The 13,166-nt window shown below is 46.7% G+C and overlaps 1 protein-coding gene across 4 annotated transcripts in view; it reads left to right on the top strand.

The window, feature by feature from the left end:
- Positions 1-13,166, top strand: part of LOC142018592 (glypican-5-like) — a 662,349-nt gene that overhangs the window by 441,824 nt on the left and 207,359 nt on the right. Inside the window, exon 8 of one of the 4 annotated variants that reach the window (XM_075004532.1) lies at positions 8,576-9,047. The exons of the other annotated variants lie outside the window; for them this stretch is intronic. Coding sequence (XP_074860633.1) covers positions 8,576-8,635 — 60 coding nt within the window. The 3' untranslated portion in view covers positions 8,636-9,047. Of the gene's footprint in view, positions 1-8,575; positions 9,048-13,166 lie in introns of those variants that run through there. 4 annotated transcript variants of the gene reach the window in all.

Raw genomic sequence — 13,166 nt, 5'->3', positions numbered from 1 at the left:
GCCAGGGCAGAAGTGCCGTGGCCCTCTAGAGCCTTTTGGATCACAATGGGATGAGAGGTGTGAGAAAGCTTTCCGAGAGATCATTAACTGCCTAACTCATGCTCCAGTCCTTGTGTTTGCTGACCCAAACAAACCCTTTATCTTCCATACGGATGCCAGTTTGGAAGGGTTAGGGGCGGTGTTATACCAAGACGTGGACGGCAAACATAGGCCTGTGGCCTTCGCTAGGCGAGGATTGTCTGATGGTGAGACCTGTTACCCGATCCACAAGCTGGAGTTCTTGGCCTTGAAGTGGGCCATCACTGAGAAGTTTCGTGACTACCTATATGGTGCTAAGTTCCAAGTATGGACAGACAACAATCCATTGACATATGTATTGACAAGTGCTAAGCTGGATGCCACTGGGCAGAGATGGGTGGCTGCCTTGGCCAGCTACAAGTTCAGCCTACAGTACCGATCGGGCAGAAGCAACATTGACGCCGATGCATTGTCACGACGCCCACAGCCACCAGAGATTGCTGAGATTCCTCTAGATGGAGTAAGAGCCATTTGCAATGGAAGTTATCACAAGCCCCAGGCCCCTGAGAGTTGCATTACTGAAACTCTAGGTTTACCACCCGAGAGTGTGCCGTCGGCCTCTGTGAACTATATTGCGTTGGATCAATCACCATTGCCTAGGCTCAATGCAGCGGACTGGCAAAAAGCCCAGTTGCAAGATGCCGACATACGTGACACCCTACTCGCAAAAAGAGAGGGGCAAGACCCTCGAACCATTGTTTCCTCCACTCCGGGAAGTAAAATACTACTAAGGGAGTGGAACAAACTGAGACTGATACAAGGCGTGCTGCACCAGGTCACCGTAGATCCATTGCAAAATCAACAAACACAACTGGTACTACCGACCGAGTACAGGGTTCTGGCCATGAGGGCTCTGCATGATGATTTCGGACATTTGGGTATGGAAAGAACACTTGAGCTTCTCCGTAATAGGTTCTACTGGCCCCGGATGGCTGAGGATGTATGCAGGAAATGTGAGACGTGTGCTCGATGTGTTCAACGCAAATCTCTGCCCACTAGAGCAGCCTATCTGCAGAGCATCACGACCAGGAAACCCTTGGAACTGGTATGCATTGACTTCTTGTCTCTGGAGCTGGATAGGAAGAATATTGGAAACATCTTGCTGGAAACTGATCACTTTACCCGATACGCTCAGGCCTACCCCACACGGGACCAGAGAGCCACCACTGTGGCACGGGTATTGTGGGAAAAGTACTTCGCAGTGTTTGGACTCCCAACTCGGATACACTCTGACCAAGGGCGAGACTTTGAAAGTCAACTCTTAAAGGAGGTGCTAAGAGTGGCAGGAATAAAGAAGTCCAGGACAACCCCTTACCACCCGCAAGGGGACCCTCAGCCAGAACGGTTTAACCGAACCTTACTGGATATGCTGGGGACATTGCGCCCGGAGCAGAAAGCGGCCTGGAGTCAACATGTTGCTTTTTTGGTGCATGCCTACAATGCCACAAAGAATGATGCTACGGGAACCACCCCGTATTTGCTAATGTTTGGACGAGAGCCCAGACTACTAATAGACTTATGTTTCGGGGTGTCAGGGGATGGGGAAGGCTATGAGACACATTTGCAGTATGTTTCCCGACTAAAGGAAAAGCTGCAGGATGCCTACCGTTTGGCTATGGCAGCTGCCCGCAGGAACACAGATCGTAACAAACACCGGTATGATGCAAGAGTGCGCCCTCAGGAGCTCCAACCTGGGGACCGAGTTCTCCTGCAGAATCTAGGAGTTGCTGGTAAACACAAGATTGCCGATAGATGGAAGGCAACACATTACCTGGTAGTGGAAAGACTTAAGGACCTACCTGTTTACAAGATTAAACCTGAGAGCGGATCAGGGCCAATGAAGACCGTGCATAGGAAACTCCTACTGCCTGTGGGAGAGTTGGCTGGTGCATCTGCAGAGATGGACTATGACATACGACCAGGTGCAAGGTCACATCCATTACCCAACACAGGTAGTGGGTGCAGTGGAGATGATCTTCCCTTATACAGCACCTTCGAGAGTGATTCTGAAGAGGATGAGATTCCCATGGAACACCCTAGAGTGGGAACCAGATCCCAGAGTCTATTGCAGGAACCTGGGGAAAGGCCAACACCTTTGGCACTGAATCCCAGAGCAGAAGTGTTTAGGCCCCGGCCTGGGGACTCTCCTTCCACAACAAGACTAGTCTGGGATGATGAACCTACCCCAACTGCTGACAGTTTGGAGGAGAACCAGGCATGTGCAGATACACCCCCATTAGCTGACGGAGACGTTTTTGTCCAGGATATCCCAGTCTGTGAGCGAGAGATACAAGGACCAACGCGGATGGAGGGGGAGTCCCCGGGTGGATGGCCCTTGCCCCTGCTGCCAAAGGAGGACCCTGCCCCTGTTATCCCCATCCTCAATAGGCGAGATAGACTACGTCTACACGTGCCCCAAACTTCGAAATGGCCATGCAAATGGCCATTTCGAAGTTTACTAATGAAGCACTGAAATGCATATTCAGCGCTTTATTAACATGCGGGCGGCAGCGGCGCTTCGAAATTGACGCGCCTTGCTGCTGCGCGGCGCATCCAGACGGGGCTCCTTTTCGAAATGACGCCACCTACTTCCAAGTCATGGGAGCTCATGGGAATAAGGGGAGTTCGAAGTAGGCAGGGCCCTTTCGAAAAGGAGCCCCATCTGGACGCGCCCCGCGGCGGCAAGGCACGTCAATTTCAAAGCGCCGCTGCCGCCCGCATGCTAATGAAGCGCTGAATATGCATTTCAGCACTTCATTAGTAAACTTTGAAATGGCCATTTGCATGGCCATTTCGAAGTTTGGGGCACGTGTAGACACGGCCATAGAGCCATAAAGCCCATAAACAGACTAACTTATGAGGCACCTGGAGTAGTTGGGGAGGATGTAATACATCTGGCACACAGACTTGTAGAAGCCATAGTGAGCTTTCTCAGGCCATTAGAGGGGAATTCATGTGGATGTTATAATCGAAACAGTGTTTTGCCGGGATGTCAAATTCTCAGCTGGGGGGAGGATGTCGGGAATGTGGCAGAAGGAATGCAGTGCTGCTGAAGGCTGGGAGGAATGAGTCTCCCAGAGGTCATCTGCATGAGAATGCAAAAGGTGTGCATGTGTGATACCTTTTCAGGCAAAGCCTAATGGGTAGCAAGTAAGCCATGAGATTTCGTCTATTGTAAACATGTAGTTGTAAAATCACAATTTAAGCTGACACTTAATGCAGGAGTTGTGAGATCTCACCAATGCTCTGGGTTGTTGTGGAGGACAGGGCAGTCGCCTTAGCTGTGTAAGACGTTGTTTACACAGGGCTCCCTGGTTTAAAGCATTGTGAGAGAGAAGGGAGGGGTACTGGTTGAGCCAGTTTGCTGAGTGCCTTGGCCCTGCCTATTCCTTGACCTTATAGTTGTAAGCCTGGCTTGACTAACCCTCCCCACCTGTTGAAAGATAGAGCTGGATCCTAGGGTGTTTGTGAAACCCCAAACTAGAAATACCAAGAGCTGAAATCACAGTGTAGCAGCTGAGGCCACACAGAGCTGAAATCACTGGGTTCTGCCTTAGGGCGGTCCCAAGCAGTGGGGTTAGGACCGGTGGACAACAGCAGGACCAGCGGGTGGCTGGTAAGAGCGGTGGCGGATGATGGTGACTGGTGTGCGGCCAGTAGGGGCGGCGGTGGATGATGGCAGATGGCTGGTGACAGCAAGGGGAGGCTACAGACAAGTGGACAGCTAGTATTGCCCTGGTGATGTATCTGTGGGCTTTGAGTTTGGGACTGCACTGCAGAGGGTACACCCTGTAACTGTGTGTGTGTGTGGAAAAGGGCCAAGAGCCCCAGCAAGAGACTGGGTTCTACTGCATATGGGGATGGTATCTGGGTAAAAGGGGTTTTGTCTCTTCTGTGCTGAGATATACTGCATCTGTCGCTGTAACCTTGGGGTAGGTTACGGTCATTAAACAAGCCATTTCTATCTCACACTCTGTGCTTGCGAGTGGGGGGGAGAACTGCCTTACAGGCACCCAGCACGGAGGTGAAATTGTCCCAGGCCACTGGGTGGGGGCTCGAGCCAGTTGGTTGTATCCTTGATAGGAAAACCCCACAAGAGTTGAACCCGGCCCTTCTGGCAGGCATCTGGCACTAACAGAAGGGTTACAATATATTTGATGTAAATAATATCCATTTATATAACTCTAGCACCCTCAGTTAAAGATGGGCAAATTTTTGAATGCATATTTAGGTAAACCAAAATAGCTTGCAAATATGTATCAAATATGCTGAATTGTTATCTTGGCCAGGGAAAATATTTTTTAAAAGAGTCAAAAAATCTTTTTTGGCATTTTTAAAGTAATCTGTTTCAGTATTTTTCTTCAGAATGACATTTCGTTTCAAAATGTACTTCAGTTTCATTTTTTAAAAGTTTAAAAAACCTTGGCAGTTAAACATGTTTCTGATCAAATCATACATACACCTGACATGAAATGTATTAATATTTTTGGTTTGCTGAAAAAATGAAAATGAAGAAAAAGTTGTCAGATTAACTGAAACTATTTCTCCTAAAACATCGTCTTTTGGGTTGTGTGGTAAACTGAAAAGCATTTTATTCATACAATTCTATTAGGACTCTGTTTTTGAAGTTGCCTTTCAAGCTGACATGCAGATATGGTTTGTGCAATGGTGAACCCTAATATCATTGAGTGTTTTTCATTTACATCCATGTGTGATTGGGTGCTTCAGAGATTAAGTTTCAGTTGATTACACCCACCTTCTAGAGCTGGAAAGGACCTTGGGAGGCCATGTAGTCTAGTCCCTTGCCCTCTTGGTAAGGCCAAGCACCATCCCTGGTATCTATTTGCCCCAGGCCCTAAATGTCCTCTTGCAGCATTGAACTCACAACCTTAGATTTAAGGTAGGCTAATACTCAAACCACTGAGCTATCCCTCTATCTTAGGAAGCTACCTCAGGCAGTCATCTAGTGTCCAGCCAGGGTCAAACACTATCCTTGATACTTATTTGCTCTGATCCTTAAATGGCTGCCATGAGGCTTGCGCTCACAACCCAGGGTTTAGCAGGCCAATCCTCTTACCACTGAGCTATCCCTGCATATCAATGTAGTTCAAGAGAGGTTTCCCATGTTTCAAGTTCCCGAAAAGCTGACACTGCAAGAAGGTGGTGAGGAGGACCTAGGGGCACATGAAGTGCTGGAAGTGTGTGTACACAGGGTGGTACTTGGGGGCTACATAAGCTGGGATGGATATTGAAGGGGTTATTTAGGGGAAACTCGAGAGGCATGTGTACTGAAAGAGGTACGCAGGGAGTGCTAGGGTGTGTGTGAATTGGAGGGGACGCCTGGTGATGCTGGAGAGGAATGTGTACTGCAAGAGATATTTGTGGGGGTGCTGGAGCTGTCTGTGTCCTGGGAAGGCGTGTCTGCAGATGCTTGAGGGGTATGTGTGAGTACTGGGAGAGGGTCTGTGGGAGTGCTGGAGGGGTATGTTTCACTACTGGGAGAGGGTTTCTCGGGGTGCTGGGGGGGTATGTGTGACTGTTTTGGAATAGGCACTACTCCTTGTAGAATGAGATTTACCGAACTCAAAATAAGCCAACCACTATTTCAAAATCATTTCAAAAGAGCAGTTTTGCTGTCTAGATGCTCGCAAAGTTATTTCAGAATAGCGGCCGTTATTCCAAAATAACTTTGCTGTGTAGACACACTGGCTGCATCAACACTGCCCCTCCCTTTTGAAAGGGGCATGCAAATATTGTTAAACAAAATGCAAATGAGGTGATGATTAGCATATTCATTGCCTTATTTGCATAATGTCAGCCACTCACTGTTCCAGAAGTGCTGTTTTCAAACGCCAAAATAGCCGTGTGGCTGGGGTTCCTTTGAAAGGAAGCCCCCTTTTTGAAAGCACACTTCTTCCTAATTTTTTTCAGTACTTTCAAAAAGAGGGGCTTCCTTTCAAAGGAACCCCAGACTCACGGCTATTTTGGCGTTTGAAAACAGCACTTGCAGAATGGCGAGTGGCTGCTGTTATGAAAATGAGGCACTGAATATGCAAATCAGGACCTCATTTGCATTTTTCTATCAGCTGTGTTTGCATGTCCCTTTTGAAAGGGAGAAGCACTATAGATGTAGCCACTCTGAGAGACACCTTTTTCCTTTCTGTTCAGTCCTTGGTTGATAGTGTCAAATTTGCAAATGAATTGCAGCTCTGAAGTTTCTCTTTGGAGCCTGTTTTGGAAGTGTTGTTGTTGTTGTAGGATGGCTACTTTTAAATCTTTTACTGATGCTGCATCTATACTATGCGGTAAATTCAAATTTCAAGGTTTTAGCACAATATTAAAACTTGATTGTCTTCATATGTATCCCTGTTAACTCCATTTCTTGAGACATAATGCCAATTACAAAATATCAATACTACAGGACAGATATAGCATCTGTCTTGAATTTAAAATTTCGAATCAAGGCTAGTGTGGAAGCACCATGTGCTTCATTCAAATGTGTTAGCCTCCAGAAGGGTCCCATATGTATCCCACAAAGCTACACGGTGACCTCCAAGTATGGCTACTTTGTTGTACACTGCTGTCAGGTGTGCAGGAAAACGTCAAAGTAAGCCTGCAAAGTTTGGGTTGAATTTGAATGAAAATTTGAATTGGAATTTAGCAACCCAGCCCTGCAAATAAAAAGGGCATCCATTATCAAAAAATCCCTTTGCCCATTGCGTTGCACTGGATCGGTAGCCATCACACTGCATCAGTGGCAATTATCAGTAGCCCTATACTGCAGTCATGAGCACTCAGGGTAGTGATCTGACTAGCACTTCTCAGGCTCACAAGAGAGGCCCAGGTTGGACCCATCAGGAGATTCTGGATCTCATTGCCATTTGGGGAGACCGATCGGTGGTGAAAAGATTTCGGGTGGCCAAGAGAAACGCGGATGGCAGCCCGAGGCCAGTCCCAGGACTCTATGCTGTGCCGGGTGAAGGTGAAAGAACTGCGGGAAGCCAACCAGCAGTCAGGGGCACCTCCATGTACCAGCCACTATCATCAACAGCTCCACATTCTTATGGGGAGCGACCGCACCACAGAGCACGATCTGAATTATGATACTTGTGGGGGGGCCTGGTATGGATTCTGGGTTGAACACGGAAGAGCAGAGTAGCCCGGAGGAAGAGGGCAACAGAGAGGAGGAAGAGAGCAATGAGCAGCGGACAGAGGAAGTTGTTGCGGGCAGCCCTGAGCTCTTCACCATAGACCTGGAACCATTCCCCTCCATGGCGGGTCTCTCCACGCCGGTCAGCCCTATGCTGGTCCCCAAGCCCACTGGAGTAAGTGGTTCGGGTGAGTCTTTATTCTGCATGCTAGAAGCAGGTTGGGGGTGGGTATAGCTATAGGGTTTTGCATAGGTATAGGTTTACTAGCAGAACAGCGTGCTAATGCTTCTTGGGATTGAGCGCTTCTCCTTTCTGGAGATCTCCTCACAAGCCTCATCCAGGCATGCTTGTATTGTTTTCACAAGATTTTTGGGCAGACCTGACTTGTTGCGGCTACCATGGTAGCACACTTTGCCGCACCAGGCAACCAGCTAGCCATCTGGTGTAATGGCACCACACAGCATTTTAGCAAATTTTCCAGGCTTTTGGTCACACAGCAGGAGTAGCTGTCCTTTCTCCATATTTGTTACTTTTAGGAGGATGATGTCTTCTTTGCCAACCTGTGGAATTACAGGAATTCGCATCTTTTATTTATTCTTTTTAACATTCTTCCTGCCCCTTTACATTGGCCTGAAGCAGCCGGCGGGCACTCAGTTCCCCACCCCACAATGCAGTTTGCAGGCTCTGGGCAGTTCTCCCCGACATGCCCCTTTTCAACTAGCATTTTTTTTCATTTTTCATGTCACGCCTCCCACACCCCCCCATGCCACACTGCTGCCAGGCTCTGCTGGGCGTCTCGCTCCCAATCCCCCTTCTCCCAGTGTTTCTTTGGATTTTGCAGGACTCCCAGGTGCCACATGGCTGCCAGGCTGTGCTGGGCATTTCCCTTCCCATGTCTCTTACCAAGCATCATCTGTTTTCAGTTCTGAGGAATCTCCCTGCACCACTTGGGGGATTCCTCTGCTGTGCTTTTCCTCTCCCATGTCCCTTTACATCCACCTTGTCTTTGGATATTTTTTCTTGTGCATCAAAGCCCCACATGCAGCCATCCATTTGTCACTGCTACAGGACACCCAGCCAGGACACCTGGCAGCTGCCCCTGCTTTGCAGACCTTCCCATTCCCACCAAAAGAAGATAATTGCTTATAACTTACCATGTCTACAAAGCAATGTGGTGGAGAAGTGATGGCAAGTGCAGTATTGTGAAAGGCACGCTTACTGTCCCATCCTTAACCCAGGTGCCTGTCAAAAGGATACGTCCAGTGATACTACACAGAAAGACACGTTCATTTCACTTCAAAGCACTTTATGTCAATTGTATATTAATTTTGACCTTCATTTTCCAGACCCAGTGCCCGGTGTTGCAGAAAAAACCAGGAGATGCCAAAAAGGAAAACAAGATATGATCATGCAGCGCATGCAAGGCACTCATGCAGAGTGTAAGAACTTGACAAAGGACACTGCTCAGTGGTGTCACAGTACATCTGAGTGGCGTCAGAGTCAAGTAAAATTCAATGACAGAATGCTTGACCTGCAGCAGCAGCAATTGTCCAAAATGAAAGAGACCTCAGCAAAGCATACTGAGGTCACTGCAAAGCTCATAATGGCTGTTATTCAGCAGACGGCGATCCTGCACTCCCTGCTTGAGCTGCAGAGGGACTCCCAAACCAGCAGGGCATTAGCTGATACCCACTGGCTGGAGTCCTCTGAGGAGAGGGTGTCTACCCCCCACCCATTGTTGTGGTCCACACAACAAGTCCCCTGAGGGGAGGTCACCCACCCCCCATCATCAGGGTCCCCACACGTGGGGAGGGAGGACAAGGCTACCCTGCTGCTCCAGCCCCAAGGGCCATTGCAAAGGGCTAGTCAAGCACCCTTGAGAAGGCTTCTTTGTCTGACCACTTAAACATCTCCTAACACCAAAATAAAATTGTTCCTTTGAGCTCAGTGTGAATTCTTATCTTGCAGGGGTGGGAGGGAGCAAACAAACCAAAATGGGTCGACTGGGGGAGAGGGAGTGCTGCTGAAGGCACAGCTGGGCTGTGAAACTCCCTGGTCTGCAGCAGATGCACAGCTGAGGGAGCTGGGCAGGGTGGGAGGAGCAGTGAAACTCCCTTGTCTCACCAAAAAAGAGCATTCATTCATTACAGCACAGTTGATTTATTGGCATTATGGCAGAGACATACTTAAGTACCATGTGCATTACAGATCAGTCATAAAGCTGTTTTTAAAAGCATCCTATATTGCTGGAGCTTGAGAGTAGGTACTGGTGGATGGCAGTGTAGCCCACCACAAGTAAGCCCTGCCTATTGCCTCCGTTTCAGAATGCCATATAGATGGGAAATTCTCCCACCTTGATTCAAATATGTTGTGCAAAATAGTGCATGCTGTAATAATGATGGGGATGTTAGCTTCAGAAGTGTTCAAATGGGTCAAACATCTGAACCTTACTTTCAAACGTCGAAGGCACATTCCACCACCATTCTGCACCTGCTCAGTCTGTAATTAAAGTTTTCCTTGCTGGGGTCCAGGGTTCATGCGTAGGGTTTCGTCAGGCAGGGAAGCAGAGGGCAAGCAGGGTGGCCTCATATAACAATGGGCACCTTCACATAGCCAATCTTGATTTTTCAGATCAGGGAAAAAAGTCCCATCCAGGAGCTTTCGGTACAGTCCCGAATTTTGGAATATGAGCACATCGTGAACCCTCCCTGACCAGCCAACATTGATGTTGGTAAAATGACCTTTTGTGATCTACCAACCCCTGCATAACCATGGAGGAGAACCCCTTTTGGTTAATATACTCTGACACCAGGTATGCGTGCCATCTTTTGCCCCACACAGTTAGGAAAGCCCTGGGCAGCAAAGCCATCCACTATGGCCTGTACATCTCCTGGGGTCACAGTCTTCCTGAGGCAATGATGACAGATTGTGTGGGCCACCTCCATCACCACGGACCCCAGTGTAGATTTGCCCACCCCAAACTGACTTGCCACTGACTGGTAACAGTTGGGGGTTGCAAACTTCCACAGTGTAGTTGCTACTCACTTCTATATCATTAAAGCCTGCCTCATTTTGGTGTTGCTGCACTTCAGGGAGGGCGCCAGTGCATCACAACGTTCCATAAAGATGGACTTGTGCATGGAAAAGTTCTGCACCCACTGCTGAACCTCCTAGGAATCCAAAACGATGTGAACCTACCAGTGTGTGTTGGTGTCTCGAGTCCAAAAACGCTGCTCCGCCGTCATCAATGCATTCGTGGCAGCTACCAGCTCTTCATTCTTGGCCCACAATTGCTATTCCAAAACACCATCCTTGTTCACAGCAGCAGCAGCAGCAGCACCAGTAGGATAGACAAGCACCATCGAGCTTTGTAATTGAAGGACAAATTGCGTGACAGCCACTGTGGTTGCCAAAATGATCCACGCTAGGAGTTGGAGCGTTCGTGGATCCATTCTTACGCTGGAATGCTGTGGCAGGAAATGGCACGATCTCCAGTTAGTTCTTTTTTTCACGCAGTTACTGATCCAGTGAATTATAGGATAGTGACTGGAATTCTGGGATTCCAGCATGAAACGCCCACAAGCAACCGGGTCTAAGGCACGGTGGGATAGCTACCCACAATACAGTTGTCATGCTGTTGAAATTGCATGGGGCAACGGAGACGCAGAGATTCGACGTGGAGAAAAGGCAGGTCGAATTTAAAGAAGCTTTGTGGACACTTTATTCGAATTCGTGGTATCGAGATTAGGTATTTGATTTTTATTATATATTGAATTTATCTCATAGTGTAGATTCAGTCTGAGTGCCAGGGAGAGTGAAGTGTTCTCCTACAGGTTTTTGTAAATTACCATTCCTGATGTCTGATTTGTGCCCATTTATTCTTTTACATAGACGCTGTCCAATCTGGCCAATGTATATTGCAGTGGGGCGTTGCTGATGCATGATGCCATATATTACATTTGTGGATGTGCAGGTGAAAGAGCCCCCGATGGTGTGATTGATGTGATTAGATCCTATGATGCTATCACTGGTATAGATGTGTGAGCAGAGTTGGCACTGAGATCTATTGCAGGGATTGGTTCCAGGTTTAAAGTTACTGTGGTGTGGTCTTCAGTTTCTGGTGAGAATTTGTTTAAGGTTGGCAGTCTGTCTGTAGGTGAGAACTGGTCTGCCTCCCAAGGTTTGTGAGAGTGAAGGATCATTTTCCAGGATAGGTTGTAAATCACTGATGATGGGCTGGATTTCTACAGAATGTCAAGTAATGTTCTGATTTCTAAACTTGTGTGGTAATTAATTGATTTAATTAGGACGCCTACAGGAGAACAGTACCATTCAGCATGGGCGGGATCTGGTCCTAAATGATTTGAGGGTATTTCAGTGTTATTAAACTTTCTAACTACAGAAACATGAAATGATATATTGTTGGAGCCATTTAGAAATAGTTCATTTTTCTTTATAAGAGCTGGGTATTAGTACTGTGTTATTAATTATGTTTACAATAAGTTGCGTAGTGACACTCGGCATTCCCTGAAATTACATGGTGTCAGTCTTCTGACAGTTTTTTAATGATATAAATCACACTTTTTATAGAGCAAATAAACTGAGAGCCCAATTTATAAACTAGCAAAAGTCTTTATCCCACATTTGACAATTAGATACCTATATATGTGCCAGAATTTTGATATGATCAACCAGAAATCCTGGTGAGGCAGCAATGACTGCAGAATTGGCTACTGAATTAAGCAGAATTTCAATGTGTAATTAAAATCTGTGTATTGTACTTTCAGCCATAGGCAGTTTGCCTCTTATTTCAGTGGGACCAGGATTTCACAAATAATGGCTTTTCTTACCTCCCCCCCCCGCCCCCAAAAAATCTTTTGACTCTTGGCCTCAAATACTGATAGGACATAGTTGAAAACTAGACAGATTGGCTCATTGTCACCTATACCGGACATCTGTTTCAATCAAAAAACTTCCTCCCAATTTAACACAATTGCTGGTGTCATCTAAAGAGATAATCAGGCTGGAAATGCATTGAAGAACAGTCTGGGAAGTTTGCACAATCCCTACCCCATGATATGTTTAGATCTAGAAAGTGCTCATTACATCTTGAGGTTCAGGAGTTGAAAATTTGAAAAAAAAGATAATTTAGCTGATCAGAATAGGCTTCCGTGGCTTTCTCACAGTTCTACATTAGAATTAGGAAACATTCACTTCGGAGATTGAATTAGCACAATATATCAAAAATCTCCCCTCTTTTTTTTTCCCCCTTCTTTCTTTCTCCATTAAGATCCTGAGCTGAATTGTCAAGGCTTTTTTCCCCTTCAAGGGCTGCATGTATTTAAAAAAAAATACTGAACACCAATTAATTTGTCTAATTTACATGAAAAAGTGCAGAAGATGTCTTTTTCCTATAATTAACTATATTTTGCAATTCATTAAAATTCTGCAGCCCTTCACATAATAGATCCTTATTCACTGCATGGGTGTTAAGAGCTTAATTCCAAAAGGGGCAGAGGGAGAAGGCAGTAAGGAAATGAAGGAGGGCAAGATTAGCATTTTACACATTCGTTATGCATATTCATGAGGGAAAGTGAAGCACTGCCAATTCATGTTGGTTTTCAGGTTATTTCAGGGTAACTCACAACAGGGTTATGTGGATCATTGCTGTTTTAACTGAGCAGGAACCAAGGTCCTGAACAGACCAAAAACACAGAGAAAAGGTGAAGTTCCATACCAAGCCACTTTTCCCCACTGCTGAAGCTATAGTTCTGTATACCAGTGGTGCAACACTTATAGAGATGCCATCAGCCAGATGAAACCTACAAAGCAATTCTTTCAGAATGCAATATACGTGCAAAGACCAACTATTTTCTGGGCATGCATTCTGTCAGATTAGCAGGGGCTTTAACATCTGCTCATTTTAAAAAATATATC

This window comes from Carettochelys insculpta, chromosome 10, assembly GCF_033958435.1.
Source record: "Carettochelys insculpta isolate YL-2023 chromosome 10, ASM3395843v1, whole genome shotgun sequence".
Taxonomy (NCBI): domain Eukaryota; kingdom Metazoa; phylum Chordata; order Testudines; family Carettochelyidae; genus Carettochelys; species Carettochelys insculpta.
This window is presented reverse-complemented; position numbering and strand designations above follow the sequence as displayed.